Consider the following 17,900-nt stretch of genomic DNA (forward strand, 5'->3'; position numbering starts at 1 on the left):
GGTAAGAGGACAGTGAAGATGACTTGCAGTTACACAGAGAAAATGCAAATTTCGGCACAAGGATTATGCAAAATGGCAGAGTAAGAAAGCACACAGTCACCTTTACTTAAAAAATAGTGTTTCTGTCATTCGAGCTTGGTAAGAAAAAACCTGATTACATCAGTCAAGCACAGTCTAGAGCAGTAACAATTCCCAAATAGAAAAGGGTATGAGATGTGTGCTGGGATAGAGAGGATGCTTTTGTCACTGGCATGTAGGCTGTGATCGTATTAGCAGTTGAAATTGCATTAGTGTAGGTGCTAATTAAACTGTGGAACCTTTTTTTTTTTTTCAGGTTAAGCCATTAAATATTAGTTTCATTGTTTTAACAAATTCATAGCTGGAACATTCAGAAAGACCAAATGGTCTCTTGAAGAAATGAACAGATGTTACTTCTTATGACAAAGACAACGGAGGCAAGCTAGACATTTCAGCAAAGTACATTAATACTAAGTATTTAATACACAAGGATGACATTCACATTGATGCCTTGTAGAAATGAAGGTCTCAAAAATGAATCAAGACAGTTGCACGGTCAGTTTGTCAAGCTACTGAACAGTGGGAAGTGCATTTTTCATTCTGGTTTTAAGAGAACTTCTTCATGAAGCGCAGTTTCAGGTATGCAATGATAAGAAATATTACTGTCATGCAGGCGAGAGCCACGTGGTTCTGCCACAGGCCCCAGGTACTTGCATCAATGCCTTGTTCTTTTAGATATCCATCTCCAGTACACCTATGGATAAATACGGACACATTTATAAACTTAGAAAAAAAAAACTTAGGAAGATCTCTAGAAGCTGTAGTGTGATTTCATGCCTATAGTAGGCCAGGCAAACATCAGCCATATGTTACTATTTTATTTTCTGTTTGTAAATTAGTTTTTCTTGTAGCTAGAATCAGTCACCTATAGGAAGATGAAATGAATTTTTGGAGGCTGTATAATTGTAGCATGTGTATGTGTTTGTAGCGTGTGTAGTGTGTGTGGTTTGCAGTGGGTGTATGTGTTCGAGTAAATGCCAGATGTTTCTAGTATTATAAATACTAAGTATGACAACAAGCAGCATGTTCTCTGCAGACAGAATGCAAAACTCAAGTCAAAATTTTATTTTCCATATAAAATCTCACACATTCTGCTGGTCATCAGTGAGTATCTCATTAACAGACTAATGCTCTAGGACTGTTACTGGTTAAGTTGCTGGTAGTGGGATTCTTTTTATGTACCAAAATACTTACATCTCACTTGTCTGTCCATTGCAAAAGGTCAGGCCACTCAACTCATTGATTTCTAAAGCCTTTCAAAGTAAAAGAAACAATGACAATAGAAATTAGATAAAGGAATGATATGTGAACAAGATTCAAATTTATTCTAAAAACATAATGGTATCACTATTTACTGTTGGCCAAATCTCCATCTTTTAACTGAGCAGCATAGTTCTTTTTGTTTTAAAACAGGAATCTATGCAGTCCACATCCTGTAATGCACATACACCTCCCCCCAGACTATACTATTTCTGCACAGGCATATTAAAGCCCAGAGTTCTCTGCGAAACCTCACCCAGGGTTAAATTATCAAAAATTAGGATAAAAGTTTTAGCTTGTCAAGTTTTTGATTGATTGATGGGAAAGAGAAGAAGTGGGGTTTAGGAATAACATTGTTCTTTACTTTGTATTGTTTTCATTCCAGTGGATGTAGGCGTTTCACTGTCTCTCATATGAGGTGTTTCCAAGTTACAGAAATGAGCTCTTCTAAACAGCAGAGGATGCTGGTTTATGAGAAGTCTTTCTTATTTCAAGATAGTGCACTATGTATGTTCTTAGGTTGCTGTATTTGATTAGCTTACCTTTTGCTCATTATCCTGTAAAGTTTGCAGTTTCCTTTATCATGAGTAAAGACATTCCTGTCTGGCAAATCTTTTCCAAGTCTGTACACAGGAAAATACAGCACTTACTGTCATTCCATATCGAGGGATGCTGAAGTATTTGAGCCAGGAGAGCCAGGACATGACACTTGTGAGATTGACCAGCAACCCAGAGAAAATCTAGGCAAGGATTACAAAAAAACACCCAAACAAAAAAAAACACAAATTACAAATGGCATGTTGTTACCATATGTTCTTCTCTAGCTCTTGACTCTGCTTCTTCAGATTAAGAACAAGAGGGAAGGCATTTCTAGAGGAAGAAATTCTTCCGGTGGAAGAACAGGGGAGGGGAAATGAATTATTTTTCTGTTATTCAGCTTTGGATCATAACCCTGTGTGGTCCTTATTCCAAAATGAGCAACGGGGAGTGCTTTCACCTATGCATTAAACCCAGATGCTTCCCATCTGTAGGTCCATGGGCTGTTTGCTGTTATTTGGGTGTGTGGAGTGCACTCTGTTCTGCTTGTGTGCCCTGAGCCTGAGGCAGCGTAGTTTTCACCTGTTGGGTCAGTGCTGCCTCATTTTTAGGGCGTCTCTCTTCTAACCGTAGCTGTTTGTGCGCTGTCCTGTTCTAACACGCCCAGTGGTTATCTCTGCAGCTGAGGAGGGTCACTGCAGTGGTGTTCTCAGAGAGCAGGAGGCTGCCAAATTTATCTTTGGCAAAGCTAAAGGAGAGTAAATGAACTGTAGCTCTAGACCATTTTTCTGGTTTCCAGGCAGTATGCTGGCTGCCACAGCCACAAAGAAGAGAGCAGCGAAACCACTTTCCCTCCCTCCCATACCCAGCCCCCCATTCTTCCAGTTCTTGTTAATTACAAGAACAAATCGGAATGTTCGACCCCGTGGAATCAGAATACTCAAATCAGAATAACCAGGATATTCAACATGCTTGATCCCACATTCTTTTTGCTGATTAAGCTGAAATCTGTGCTGGTAGGATTTCCAGATTTCAGCCTTTTTAGGATTTCAGAATTCAGTCTAGGAAACTAAACAATGCTACTCACCATCATAAAAACAAAGGTGATAGTCATGAGCAGGTTTGCTACAGCGAACACATTCTGTCCTGCTGCAATGGCTAGTGCCATAGAAGTGGCTGTGTAGGACACCATCATAAGGGTAAACATCATTGTAAAAAAGGCTCCTGCTGTTGGTTTCAAACCTTAAAGACCAGAACAAGAAGGATTTCAGTATGATCCTGCCCAAATCTCTACCGTAACCTGAACACTCTCCTGACTCACATAGTGTATCCTGCCTACAGAATATATTTTGGCTGACAGCGTAGGCTACGTCACTGAGACCCAAGACTGCAGTGGGGCTTTTGACAGTCCATATGTGTATGCCCTAGCAACAGAGGATAGAATGAATATGTAATATGCCTGTAATATGCAGTAATGCTGGAGATAGCAAAATGAGTAGAAGTTACAGTACTGTACTCCGTACAGTCCTAGGTGAAAGTTTCACAAGTTGTCCATTGACGAAATTTCGAGTGCAATTCCATGAGCAGCAGTTGTACAGCATTTCATTTGTTTCCAGCAAAGAGGTCTCCTAAGAGACATAGTGGCCTTTGGGTGGCTATGGATTTGTTCCAGTTTTGTAGTCTGAGATCCCCTCCCTAATGCAGCCTTGTTTCCTATTCCTAAGGCAAAAAAAGCTCAGACCAAAGCAAACTGTGATTATTTTAAAATTCTGCTTGCATTTTCAAGCTTTTGGAACATCCCAAAAGGATGTTGTCATCTCAAACCTTACCCAAAGGGAATGATCTGCCTGGAACATGTTTTGAGCATGATGTTTGAAGGTGTTCCAGGGCTGTAAAAGTTGGAGCCAGGGCTTTTCAAAGTCTGCTCGCTAACTGGAAGGCATTTCAACCAAAGGAACAAGCTGGTATTAAATCACACAATATAAAGTTACTAAAACAAAAAATTTTTCTTTGATAGATGTTCTTGCAAAGATGAAAAAAAGCATGTTGTAAAAGCTACTGGAAGATAAGATTGCCATAAATGAAAGGAATATATCAAACCTATGTAGTGATGATGATGGCACACTTCTTTCTAGGGACAGTGGAGACGAGACACATCACAGATTGTGACATGGATGTTTAAATATTTGCAAGTGTGTTTTTTCTGTAAACAGCACAATATGCTAAAAGCACGTGCAGTAACCACTGCCATGCCAACGTAGGGCTTTAGCCTATGTAAACATACATGTACACATGCACATACATAAAATGCGAGTGCCTTGATTTATTGAGGGGGTTGTAACGGGACTGTAGGAGACCATACTTGCCTAACATGAAGTAAGTTATACAAGTGAAGATGATGCTTGGTATAGTCCTCATGGGTATTAAATCAGCCATTAGCTTTGCGATGAAATATGCAGAAGTTCTGTAGTACCCACTGATATATTCATGTCTGAAACACAGAGATATATAGAGCATATTAAAAATGTAAGCATTGAAAACCAGTAAGATTATTTTCACCTGGAGACAAATGAATTCTAGCCCAAATTGGAAAAAAGTAGTTCTTCCATGATTAGGCTATAATGCAAATATACAGTAAGCCACACACTATAGTAATGGTGGCATTTTCATGTGCAAATGCATAGGATACTTGTGTACATAATTTTTAGTAAATGTGTGTGTCCTGTTATGAAAATAGAGAGAGTAAAGCATAAATAATTTTCCTTTTCTGTACAATGTAATCTGTGTAGCTTCAAGAATTCAGTTAGAGAGTATTTACCGTCCTCAACAGCAAGTCACAAACTTATTAATCAAAACCTAAATTGAGTATTTAGTTGTGGCTTTTTCTACATATGTTAATAATTTTAAACTCCAATAAATATATTAACATATGTATGATTAACATACATATGTTAATAATTTTAAACTCTGTAAATCTCCAAAACAGCATCTACGATTGCAAATCATAGATAGTTATGGAGATTTACAGACAATTCACTAACAGACTGAAAGAGTACCTTTGCAATGAGCACTATGAAAACTCTGCACTAGCTGTACTTAAATGACAATTAACTACAGCAGAGTAAATAAACTCTCTAACAGTAGTCCCGGATTACCTTTTTGTAGATTTTACTTACATAAACATTTTTTTTTCCACAACAAAGAGTTCAATAGCTGAGATACTGCTGAAACACTGGTTGGTGGTCAGAAAGAACATTGCACCCACTCTACAAAAAGCCAAACAGCAAGGTGATATTAAAAATGTGATGTAAATACAGTATTTTCACTAGAGCATACATAAATCCTATATGTAAAAATATAGTGCCTGGAGCTTGACAGTATGTGACAACCCATCCTGAATTGCACAGGAGAAGGCTTGGCTACAAGTGTGAGTCCGTAACAAGCCTGATGTAGATGTGGTACAGGCAGTATTTGTTATTTACGTGCAAGGATAGTATGTGCTCTGATGCAGTCAAAGAATAGAAAATGAACCTGTTTTCCCTTTCTTTAATGTAACTTGTAACTAATGACATGTTAAAAATTCTCAGTCTGTGAGGCGTTCATCTGATGCAAACTGCAAGGAACTGAGTAATTAACATGAGAAGATTTTTTCACCTTTTCCACTAAAATTTAAGGCTTTGCACTTCCACATCCAATTTAAAATTGGGCCATTTTTAAGTAAATGCTGTGAAGCATTTCAAGACTGAGAACCCAGAGCTTTCTTAGTTGCAAACCCATTTGTCACAGCTGTCAAAATGATACATAGACCAGAATAATTTTTAAATCTAGCTTTAGATGCAACTTCTGACTTACTGCTGGTGAAAACTCAAGTGTGTATATAGAAGCAGTTGTGAGATCAAAGCTTTAGTTACCCCGTTTTACGTAGCCAAGCCTGTATGTTTTAAACTTCAATCACTTTATCTTGGGGAAATCTTTGCAGAAAAGAAATTAAAATGCTGCCATGCTGAATTAAGCCTTTTTAATACGATATCTGCTGTTCAACATTTTCAGCAACCTGACTGGCTCTGAAAAAAGTCATCCTACAGAAGCAGTGTCACTCAATTCCTGAGGACTGCTGTCCAGGTTACAGCGTGGCAGGGCAGAACTGCATCTCCCCTCTCAGTTCTGCAGGGACCTTCCTAAACGCAGGGGAACATCCTCACTTTGAATCACAGAATTGTTGATGCTGGAAAAGACCTCTGAGATCATCAAGTCCAGCATGATAATGAAGTCCTTAAGATAGCCTTGGCCTTGCCTACTTATGTGAAGGGAAGCACTTGCTTTAAAGAGGTAGATATAAATCATAGAATCGTATCATAGAATGGCCTAAGCTGGAAGGGACCTTAGAGATCATTTTAATCCAGCCTCCCTGTTGCCAGGGACGCCACGTCTCGACTAGATCAGGCAACACATGGGGACCGAATGGGAATTGAACCCGCGACCTTAGCGTTGTTAGCGCTACGCTCAACTGACTGAGCTAACCAGCCCCCTAAAATAAATAATATATAATAAATAATCATAAATAGCTAACGGGTCCCTTCTCAGCCTCCAAGCTGTTTGTTATCCTATTACAACCATAAGGGAATTTTATCCATTTTTTGGATATCCATTACCTAAACTGACTAACCTGTTCTGTAGTCCGGCAGAGTCCTCTTTAAGTCCAAAGAAAATGACTCCTACAATCAAGCCCAGGACAATTGTAACACACACCTAAATGTAAAAAGAAAAGAAGAGGAAAAGCAAATTCTTGTTACTTTCAGAGCTTCAGTAGTTTTTTTTTAAAATGTGTAGCAGGTGAGCATAGGTTGACAGGAAATGTTCTCGGAAAGCAGAAAAGCTATCCAAGCTGGGAAGGGACTCGATGGCAAGCATAGCAACCTGCAGCACAGCAGCACTTTATCTTGCACCACAGTATCCTCCGAGAGCTGTCTGTTAGACACAGCAGCTCCCCAGTGCCTCCTGCCCTGGGCAACAGGCAGCCGCTGCTGTCTCCCACGGGCAGGGCTAGAAAGGAGGGACAGTACAGCAGCTTCACCTGGCAGGAAGCTCACTCCTGCAGCAGTATCACAGCTTTTCCCTGACCCCCTGCCAGGCCAGATCTATGACCTGAGGGATCTGCTCTGGACATGCCAGAAGCATGCTAGCACCAATGATGGGAAGAGGGCTTGGAGGAGCAGGTTAGAAAGAGGGAATAACACCTTTCCCCAGAGGAAGCCCAGCATCTACCAAGCTGCTTTCTCTCAGCATTTCCGCTGTTCTTGGATGTCATGACTATATGCAACATTGCTCTTCTTGCGCTTGGATGTCATGATATATTGCAACATCGCTCCTCTCACCCTACTGATACTCTCCGATATTCATCGTCCTTGGGAGAGTCGGTGACTCCCTATCTGCTGTCAGTGACAGGAGTTGACCACGGCTCTTCAGTGCAGTGCTTCTGCAGGGCTTTCTCTGGAAAAGTAGCATTTCTCAGTGCTACTTTGACTGTGGCAACCAATAGCCAAAAGCAGTGTTTCCTGACTGCTGGGTTGGGGATGACAGTTTCTTTTCATGCTCCACAGTGTGTAATTGCTGGGCTGTGTCACATATCTTACTCACAAGCTTCTTTTTAACATGAGCAAGATACTGCGATCGGGCTGTAGGTGTACTGATATTTGCAGTCTGTAACACAATTTAAATAGCAAAGATACCATAGACGTCAAGGATATCATTTAAAAGTCTGAAGTGTGTAACATCACACTTTTTAAATGCTAAATGCAAATGACAAAAATCTGAGCAAACCTGATGACATCAGACGGTTCTGTCATTTTTAAGCATGAGCAACACATAAATACCATACACCCCTTTATCTATGGTACCCTATTGCTAAGATCCTGCTGGAAAGAGCAAATGCCAGGGATAATTCAGCCCCTAAGCCAATTGCAGTGGAAAACAGGGATCATAGCAAGACCAATTTGGAGCAGATTAATGAAAAAAGGCTTAATGAGCCATGTACCTCTCAAAGAATGCCTGTAAAATCCGTCCCTAATGAGGGTGGGGAGATGGAAAAGATTGTGAGAAACAAGTCAGGACCATTAACCTCAGGGTATTACGAGATCCTTGAGAGTTTAATTCTTGTCACAAGGTCAAGCTTTTACAAAGCAATTATTAAGGATCTCCATAGTATCAACATACAGACACACACACATACTGAAAGCCTTTTAACCTCAAGAATTCTGGACTCATTTCCCCTCCACACTGGCCATTTGTTCTCTCATGACATAAACTATCATGAAGATATTTTATAGCCCTGGCTCAGGACCAATTTTTCTGTTGCCTTCTCTAGAACTGCTAAGAATTGCAGTGGGAGTTTTGGTGGTTCTGAGACTGCAGAGTTTGGCTTGTGAATTGGGGGATTCCTGAGGATTAGTCATTCTGCAGAGGTCAGCCAGGCATTCTTTATTTTTGAAGGCAATGAGCAGCTTTTAAGAAATCAACACTTGTGGTGTTGATTCTTCTGAAAAAGCAGCATTAACAGGGCCAGTCAGATAGAATATGCTCATCTTCCATGGCAGGTGTTAGACCCTAGTGTAGTCATCTTCACATCTTCTCCAGAAGACATTATTGTCATTATGAACAGTCAAATAACCAAAGGACACACATACTACAAGACTGTGAAAATATTTTCACACTTGAGCCAACTGCCAGCACTTCACTCTCTGCTGAAGTTTCCCTGGCAAGGGAGAAGATTTGAGGCCAAATCCCACAGCTTGGACTATTAAGAGTTGAGTCTGAAGAATGTTCATGAGCAAATGTGTGAAACTACTTGGGGATAATATGCTCCTGGTCAGGAGCAGCAGAATACTCTGCTGGAAAAGATCTGCCTGCTAATGTCTTTCAGTAGTCCAAAATTAATTACTGAACTGTTCTTCGTGCTGCTTATCTAATAGAGAAGTGGGATAAATTCAACATATACTACAAAAGGATAGAAATAAATACCATTACCTGAGCTATCGAAGCTTGAGGGTTTCCTATTAGGTTTTTAAATGTGCGCTTGGACACCCACTTCAGCTGATGAAGGAAGGAATTGGCATATGTGATTTGCTGAAAAATCGCTTTTGTTTTCTTTTTATGTCCCGAAGAAATATTCTCTAATACTGCTTTCGTTTCTTGGTAGTAGGAAGAGTTAGAATATTTTTCTGCTAACTTCTCAGCTATGGTTTTATCACATTCAGTGCATTCTTCAGTGCTCTCTGCTGAAAAGATAAAAAGAAATAGGAGCACAGTGCTGAGAACGCCGAGGTCCGGGTTCGATTCCCGTTCGGTCCGCATGTGTTGCCTGATCTAGTCGAGAGGTGGCGTCCCTGGCCCATGACAGGGAGGCTGGATTAAAATGATCTCCGAGGTCCCTTCCAGTCTAGGCTGGAAGATTCTAAAATTCTATGATTTCTGTAAGGGATGGCAAGATTATTTAGGAGCTAAGGCAGGAGAGTTATGTTGGAATGGGAGAATTACAAATGAACGAGAAGAATTAATACATTTAGTTCCAGTGGTTCACTAAACTCAGTCTCATAGCACGCAATTCAATAGAGTTGGTATAAATAAAAGCAAACCTCTGTTTGTCTGTGCAACCTGTCCCACAGGCAGCAGCTTCACAGCAGACTAACTGGGTAAAACTCTTGTCTGCTAATGAAGTTTCAAAGTGACAGCAAACTGACTTTTAATCAAAAAGTGATTTTTTTTTTCTGGAGGTGATTTGTTTCACACATCTGATGAGACAGTCCTAGAATTCCCACACTTTTAGATCCAGGTTATCCTGCACGTGTTTACTTCAGTCAACCTTTTGAGTGTCTCAAAGAAATTCTAGCTGGAGCTCCTTGTTTTTCTCTCAACTGTAGCACAGTGTGCTCTTCCAGTGACAAATACAATGTGTGGTGCCAGCTATAATATTAGTCAGACCCTGAACACAGCATTTTTGTAAAACGCTGGTTCTTTGGTAAAGATATAATGAAACTATGTGTTTGGGGCAGATAGCGTATTCATTATTTCATTTCTCTTTTCATTCATGTGAAAAGAGAGTGTGCAATTAAAGAGTAGCAACAGATAATATGAAAAAGCATGCTACTGAGTGTAGGTGAGATTCAGTTTCTTGGTTTGAGGATAATTTCTGCCTTACCACAACTTCAGGGAGGCATTAGGAGAACACTGTTCTCCTGTCTTTACCTCCTGTCTTTACCTCCTCTTCCCATCCTACTCAGAGGAAGGAAAACAGTAATTTCATAATAGATAAACTACGACATTAGGCAAAAAATACATGTCCTAACTGCATCAAATTATGTCTGTAACTGGAACAGTTGTCCTGGTGTATCACCTCTGCTTCCAGAGGATTTCAGTTGTTTTGCCTCAAAGATGAAAGAAGCTCTTTCTCTGTGTTGAGAGATGACAGAAAAAGTTTCATATATTCTCAGCCATTCTAAGTTCAACACAGGAAAATATTCTTTCATCTTTAATATCTTCTAATTTGAGTGTGACACAAGTATACAGGTCAGTTTATGAAGAAATGGCTGATGATGTTAAGTTACTATATACCTATTTATGAGAGGCAAACTATTCTTGCATAGACAGAAATATTTTATATAGTAGGGCTGTATATTAATTTGGTACTTACTTCAGGTCATTCTGATTATTTTCCCAGTATAAAGAAAAATGATTTAGGAATGGCGTGGGTTGGTTTTTTCCCTTCAGAGCAACATGGATCAGTGGTAGGTGGTACTCTCATGCATACAAATAACCATACACCTTTACAACATGGCTGTTGGTTATTTGATACTTGTAAGTGCTTTTTCTCTGTTGTGCAGGACAATTTCTGGCGAAATACATGTTGTGAAAATTTCACTCTGCTCCAAATTTCATACCTGTGTTCATTGCGTTGGTCTTGCTCATTGCCACTGCAGTGGAGTCTCCATTAATGATGTCAAGGAAAAAGTCAGCAGGGTTGTTGTACGGTTCACACTGGTAGCCTGCGATGACAACATGACAAGCCCTAAGCGGTGACGGTGTGACTGGCATTGAGCAGCCTGCACCATAAGCATCACAAGCTTCAGAAGGTCTGTGCTTACCCAAGAGATGAACAGCGCTGTCAGATACCACTACTAGTGAAAAGCACAGTGGTAAAAGAGATGGCAATGTGCCCTTCTCAACCCTAGCATGGGTTTTCAACCTAGCATTTGTCTAATTAAAACACGCCCAGGAACAGTTGATTCAAACCTACATATGGGTCATAGAATCATAGAATGCATTGGGTTGGAAGGGACTTCGAGGATCATCTAGTTCCAAGCCCCCTGGCATGGCAGGGACATCTCCCACTAGGTCAGGTTGCTCAAGGCTCTATCCAGCCTGGCCTTGAGCACTCCCAGGGATGGAGCACATCCATGATGGAGGTGAAACCTTTAGCCTGTTAAAATCCCAGGCTTGCTAACACACGCCATGTCCAATTCTGATCAAGCACTATTGATGTTTTATTCAAGCTAGTGCAAACTAAAGATGTCACTACAGGTGGCCCTGCTGTGAGTTGTGCTCACCGATAGACTGGAAGTACTCGATGGCATGTTGAGCTGGCCCGTGGTACAGCACTCTCCCTGCGGCCAGCAGTGTCAGGTTGTCGAACAGTCGAAATATGGAGTATCGAGGCTGATGGATGGAGAATATTATTGTTCTTCCATTGTTTCCCAACCTGAACGTGAAGAATGACAGAGACATCAGCTTTGCAAGTCAGTTCAGCATTTAGATAAGAGAATTTGTGAGTTCAGTCAAGCCTTGGCTAAGTTTGATTAACCTGGTATGCCAGAGGGGGAAGGAAACCATAAAAGAAAAAAAACAACAGAAAAACAACCAAAAAAAAAGAAAAAGCCCCAAGAAAATATGTAACTCATATCTATAGTGCCTGTGTGAGAGAAGAAAGTCCCCTCTCTCTGGGAATGCTGTCAGAGGGAAAGGTCCTGGGAAGATTTGGATGCAAGCAGAAAGCTCCAGTGAGAAGCATTTGAGTCTTCTTTGCTTGTAGTTAATGCAAAATGATGTAAAATTTGCAAATAGAGAACATATTGTGCTTGTTTTCCCAAAGACAGGCCTGAGATTTTACTGTGAGCAGCTTTGAGGGGAGAATTTTTCCTACCCTCTTTGCAGCCTCAGTTCACCGATAAGCAATTACATGTCTAATTTCCATGTTTGCTTATTCTAACTATAATTTAAGTCAAATACAACCAAAACGTAGCAGAGTTGAGTGCTGAAAACAGGAGGCTTTTTCCAATGCCATCACCTTTTCAATAGCAACAGGACAGCGTTAGCAGTGCTGGCATCAAGTCCCGTAGTCGGCTCATCCAAAAACAAGATGGCAGGATCCGTGATGAGCTCCATCCCAATATTGGTCCTTTTCCGCTCTCCTCCAGACACCCCACGAGTGAACTGGGTGCCAACCTGTCATAAGGCAAGAAACTTGTCTTGTGTGGCCTGATAACAAATACTCGAGTGAACAGCATCCTACTGACTTGGCAGCATTTGGGAAGAATTGTAAGAGATACAGACCTTACTCTCAGGTGTAGATGTTACCTCACACATATGCTGGTTTTGTTAATGTTAGTATTATTTGAGGTGTTTCTCTTTTTCTCCAGCCCAAGACTTGCCCTTCCCTGCTATGTCAGCATGGAGTCCATACAGATCACCATACAGAAATGTTATTAATGACTGTATTAGTGAAATAGTCCATTTAATTTTACATTTTTTTAATCTACCATGCTGAGCCATTTGGTTAATTAAATAAATCACTTAATATTTGCTCATGATTTAAGCACCGTATTTACATGCCTTACCTTGGAATCTGCCACTTTGCTCAAACCCAGTTCCTTGATGATCTGATTCACTCGCTCATTTTTTTCCTGGTCCTTCACCGACTTTGGTAAACGGAGTGCTGCTGAGAACTTTAAATTTTCTCTTACGGTCAGGGTTCCCATCACCACGTCATCCTTCATTTAGAAAAAAAAAAAAAAAGTAGATACTTGGTTGTCACTTAGCAATTCCTATTTTTTCCTCTGAGAACTGTATCTACCTGTGTTTTATGCTGTCCTTGCATGCAGAGGGACAGAAGGAACTGCCAGAACATGCAGTAGGGTATGTCTTCAATGGTGTGTCATAGCAGAGAGGTATTTCACGCATGTAATTACGTTTGCCATTTTTCATAAAGCAACACAATATAGGAACATCCTCCATCATGCATGACATCAGAATGCATAAATAGCAACATATTCAAAACCGTCCCTCATGTATTCTTACCTTATTCAGTTTTTAGGAGGTGCTGAGGGAAATACTAAAGGGCTAAAGTGCTCTATAGAGCAGCTACAGCTCAGGTCCCTCTCATTGTGTGTTTGTTAATGCAGCCTCAGCCCCTCACAGGTAAGAGCAGGGAGAAGATAAGGGAGGAAAAGAAAGATTGGGTCCATGTGGGGTAGCAGGGAGGTTTTCTGAGCTTTTTTCGGGAAGGGAGAAGGGAGGGTAGGTTTTTTAGATAGTAGCAGCTTGTCTCTTGCAAGAGGAATCTGTCAAGTGCAGGAAGTTTAGAGAATCATGTGTGTTTTGAGAGACTACCTTTCTGTAACACGCTGACCTTACTTTTACAAGGGGTTTTCATAGGTGCACCCTTCAGGTCTTGATAAACTGCAAGCAGGCTGCTGAGCATGGGTGGTGGAGATAGGAAATAAATGAAAAGAGGGGTGTGGTTTCCCTTCTTTTGTCTTTCTCCTCAGCCCACCCTGGCAGGACAAAGGTCTTCTCCAAACGGAACTCAGAAACATTGTGCCTGAGCAAGCAGAGGTACAAGCTTTATATTACCAGAAAGCATCCACTCCTGTTGACTGCAGAGCATTAAGGAAAGAGGCTCAAATACACAGCAGGGTCTCTTTCCCAGCTAGAGTGGATGCGTGGAGAGGCAGCTAGAACATCAGCCTCTGTTCTTGGATCAGGGCAAGGTACTTAAAACACTGCAGCAACTTCTTACAACTGTAGTTGGAGGGGAAACATAAAATCCAGAGTGATAAAAGTTACTTACTTGTACTACATATCCAGAGGTACATTTAAAGTTGGAAGGCTGAGGAGCTCCATTGATCAAAATGTCACCAGAAAGTCCACTGGGATCCTTTCTTGCGGCCAAAATGTCAAGTAAACTAGGAGAAAAGTCATTTACTTGTCATATGAGCACGCAGGAGGCAAGTTCCGTAAACAAAAATCCCAGTTCATGGAATGAATAGCTACATAAAAGCATCCCATGTTAAACATTTGCTATTTAGAAGCCCCTCAGCAGCTTTCAAAGGCTGAGTTTCTTTTGTCGCGGTTTCGTAAGGAAATGAAGCCTGTTCAATTTCTTAGTGCATTTGTGTTTGTTCAGTAATATGAGCTTAACCTAGAATGATATATAAAGATTGTGTATCAGGCAAGTGTGGACTAAAAATGAATTGCATCTTTGTCATGTAAATATTGTCTTTTTTGAATTCAGATATTCCTCAGAAACCAGTGAGATTCGCACAGGCCTAAATGAAAACAAAATCATTCCCTGAATGTATTGTCCATTACTACTAAATATGTGCAGGTTCATTTTCTCCTTGGTGTAATTTCTGTGTAGGACAAAGAGTGCACTTACGAAGATTTACCACTGCCAGTGGGTCCCAAAATTGCGTTCAGTCCCGGTCTCATGATGCCACTGTAAGACAAAATAGATAGGTTTAACAAAATAGATAGGGTGATCTTATCTCTCCTCCTGTTTCATCTGGTAGGCTAGTGTAAATTATCTGGAGAACTACTTTCTGCATTCCTTTAATTCTGGAATTAATGAAGCCGCCTGATCAGTCAAACTCTGCCTTAATTTTTATTCCTAATCCAAGAAGAACTGATCATATAATGAAGACAACACAGAAACTTGAGTAAAATGTAGCAAAACCTGTGTGCACGCTTTTCGCCCATGGATCTCTAGAAATGAAGCACACACTTGCTTTACTACCTTCAGTTCTCAAGTTGTTACTTTCAGCAGAGAGAATAATGCTCCTATAGACAGAATGTACTAGGGATTTTTCTGTACTTATAGAAACTGCAGTTTTTGAGTACTGAGAAACCAAGTATTTGGCTGTTGGTCTGGCCCGATACAGCTGTTCTCAGAGTTTAATGACATGCCTCCTACGAGTCTTTGTTTTGCTCACCCTGAGCCAACTTTGTTTCCTTCAACTTCTTATTGTGGAAATTTATGGTTCTACAGATTAAGAAGGATAAAGTTATGATACGTTATGTCCACAAGAAAGGCCTTCTACTCACGTCGTTGCAAACGACCAATGTCAGTGGACTGAGTTACCATAACACACAGCTCTTGAGGACAGTATGAAAGATTTTAAGAGCTCACGTGCAGGAGGTGTGGAAATTGCATGGGCAAAGGGCAGGACAGATAGAGCTACACAGGAGGATGAATGTTTATGACAGAAATTGGAGTTGGGGAGCTGAAAGTCACATGTGACTTGGAATATCATATTGTATATGTACTTGCTACTTAGCTAAACTACTGAACTGTAAATGGCTGTCCTTTAGACATAGATTATTGAACAGAGGCCACAATGACATGATTCCTTTACTGCAGTAGTGCTTAATATTATGAAAAAAAGCCCCATAAAATAAAACAATAAAACCACCAGAAATTTGCATCTCTTAAAAGTTAACCTAACCCTCATTTATTACATTTCTGTGTTAACATTTTAAGTTAACCCTAACAAAAAGTCAGACCTTCCCAAAAGTCAGCTTAGGGAAGGAGACACAAGAAACATCAAGAACAGGGTGAGGGTATCTCAGTTAAGCACCAGGGCAGAGTGGGCAACTTGCCAGGTAGTGTAAAACGCCTGCAGCTGGCTCCCATGCTGATAGTGGCGGGCGAGGCTGTCCCTCCCTGGGGGACGTGGTGCCCAGCAGCACAAGCTCTCTGTCGTACAAGCTCAGCTCCGATGACCAAGGAGCACCAGCCCAGCAGGAAACTGAAGCACAGTTGATAGAAAACACAAAGCAACCACCACATACAAGTTTTCTAAATCTTGATCAGGTTCTGTATATTGTGCGCAGCTACATGGGTGTACTCAACCATCTGGACAGAAATAAAACATACGCATATGCTAAAGAAATATTAAAATTCGTACTTGACGTCTCTCAAAACTTCTTTATCAGTTGTTTTTCGAAAACACAGGAACCCAGTCTTCGTCTTCACACGGTAGCAGATGTTGTGGAAAGTTAGTATGCTTTCCTTCCTGCCAGGTAAGTCTGAAGAGAACTGCTTTCTGCTGGGGATGCCATTTGTATTCGAGTCTGACATCTGAATACTTAGGTGTGGCTGGTCTTTTGCCATTTTTCCTCTATAAATTAAAAAAAAAAAAAAAAAGGAAAGGGCGATATTTGGTTAGGTACGGAGAGTAAAGATGTGTCTGTTGGGTCCAGTGTGAGCCTTGCAGATGTTCATCTATGACTCTCTCAGACAGGAAAGAGGAAATTGGGTCCTGTGGGCTCAGACTTTGAGATGAGACAGAAGAGTCTCCCTCCACCCTGATGGTCTGTTGTGGTGGGTCGACCCTGGATGGCCACCAGATACTCACCCAGCTGCTCTCTCATGTGAATCCCTGCTCCGGTGCCTGGAGCACCTCCTCCAGATCCTTCTTCTCCGGCCTTGGTCTCTGCGGGCCCGTTTCTCCCATGTTTTCCCACTCCTCTCTCACAGATGCCACATGGCACCTTTCACCCTTTCTTAAATAGGTTTTCAGAGGTGCTACCAGCACCGCTGTCACACTCAGCTTTGGCCAGCAACGCATCCACTGGCACCGGCTGGATGCAGCTGTGTCCAGTATTGGGACAACCCCAGGTCCTTTATCACAGAGGTCCCCTCGGCAGTCCCCTGAAACAGCACCTGGCCACAGGCACCAGCTGCACCTGTTCTCCCCGTGGGAGGAAGCAGGTATCTCTCACAGAGGCACCAGCACAACATGATGCTCTTTCTGGAGCGTTGCCTCTGGCAGACATGTCTGTACATAAACTGCACACTTGCTGGAAACCCCAGGTACAACAGGTGACACACTAAAAGATTGGCTCAAAATTACCAAGGTCCAAAGGGGCCTGGCCTTCTGCCCATTCTCTTCATCCGAATTCTTTCTAGTTCTGAATGTGTTTAGAGTTTGCCCATTAGATACTCGGTTAAAGCAGTGGTTTGAAAGTAGAGCTGGTCCTCCTACCTTTAGCACTTCTGTGCAACGGTAACATTAAAATTGTTGTGTTCTGTGTTTTTTTTTAAAAACAAATTCATTTTGCCAAGAGCATAGGAACATGGAAACTGACACCGCTGCCAAGTAATTCTTTTCCTTGAATTTATTTTCCTTGTAAAACCTAGAATGTAGTTGTAGCATAATTAAAGTTAACTTGCTATCCTTGTCAGCCAGGCTCCTGCCTGTGAGCCATCCAGCTGCAGCACAGGGTCATGGCCAGCATTCCCTTGTGCACGCAGACCTCTGTCCTCACTTACACTTCCTCAGTGGCAGAGAGTCATTTAGGCGAGAGGTAGGATCTGGCCTCTCTTTATACATCATATTGACTCACCAGAGTCTAATTACTTTAATTGTCACTAGGGGAATGGTTAGTAATGCAGTAGTACATGGGAACTGAGAGGGGAGATGAGCAGCCAGAAGCTCTGGGATGATCATTCCCATACTTTAGCATGGTTACGCTGCCTGCAGCCAGGAATAAGGCAAATTACAAGGCTGGTTCAGACATGCTGAATAAGCTTGAGAGCAGTTAATAAAACGAGCCTCGTAAAAAAATAGGGCCTTTTAGTCTAACGCAGTCATATGATCACATAAAAGAACAAGCCCTTATCTTGTCAGTTTGCTAAGGCTGCCTGAAAGACAGCTGAACTCTCCTTTGCTGCTGTCAGCTCAGTGAAACTGGTA

The 17,900-nt window shown here is 41.3% G+C and overlaps 1 protein-coding gene across 2 annotated transcripts; it reads right to left on the reverse strand.

Annotated features, from left to right (window-relative positions):
* Window positions 1-624: 624 nt before the first annotated feature.
* ABCG2 (ATP-binding cassette, sub-family G (WHITE), member 2 (Junior blood group)) lies at window positions 625-16,315 on the reverse strand. Of its 2 annotated transcripts, none has more exons than XM_009866965.1 (15): window positions 16,110-16,315; window positions 14,582-14,641; window positions 13,994-14,108; window positions 12,762-12,914; window positions 12,212-12,369; window positions 11,475-11,626; window positions 10,809-10,913; window positions 8,899-9,146; window positions 6,542-6,624; window positions 5,052-5,141; window positions 4,242-4,366; window positions 2,963-3,117; window positions 1,989-2,078; window positions 1,280-1,331; window positions 625-827 (listed from the first exon to the last, which is right to left on the reverse strand). In XM_009866965.1, exons 1-15 carry the CDS (start codon window positions 16,313-16,315, stop codon window positions 625-627), a joined length of 1,995 nt encoding a protein of 664 aa, XP_009865267.1. The 2 variants fall into 2 exon arrangements, with proteins under 2 accessions (XP_009865267.1, XP_009865259.1); XM_009866957.1 differs by having other exon boundaries at window positions 625-836.
* Between the last annotated feature and the right edge of the window lie 1,585 nt (window positions 16,316-17,900).

The sequence above is a fragment of the Apaloderma vittatum genome, unplaced genomic scaffold, assembly GCF_000703405.1.
Source record: "Apaloderma vittatum isolate BGI_N311 unplaced genomic scaffold, ASM70340v1 scaffold21430, whole genome shotgun sequence".
NCBI lineage: Eukaryota > Metazoa > Chordata > Aves > Trogoniformes > Trogonidae > Apaloderma > Apaloderma vittatum.

Bases quoted from the DNA above. Each gene is read 5' to 3' on its own strand.
- ABCG2 (XM_009866957.1), bottom strand. From the start codon at position 16,315: ATGGCAAAAGACCAGCCACACCTAAGTATTCAGATGTCAGACTCGAAT. The intron at 10,914-11,474 runs GTGAGCACAACT...TTGTCATCGCAG, and splicing joins CGAGTACTTCCAGTCTATCG to GCTACCAGTGTGAACCGTAC. The intron at 6,625-8,898 runs GTAATGGTATTT...TTTTACATTTAG, and splicing joins CTCAAGCTTCGATAGCTCAG to GTGTGTGTTACAATTGTCCT.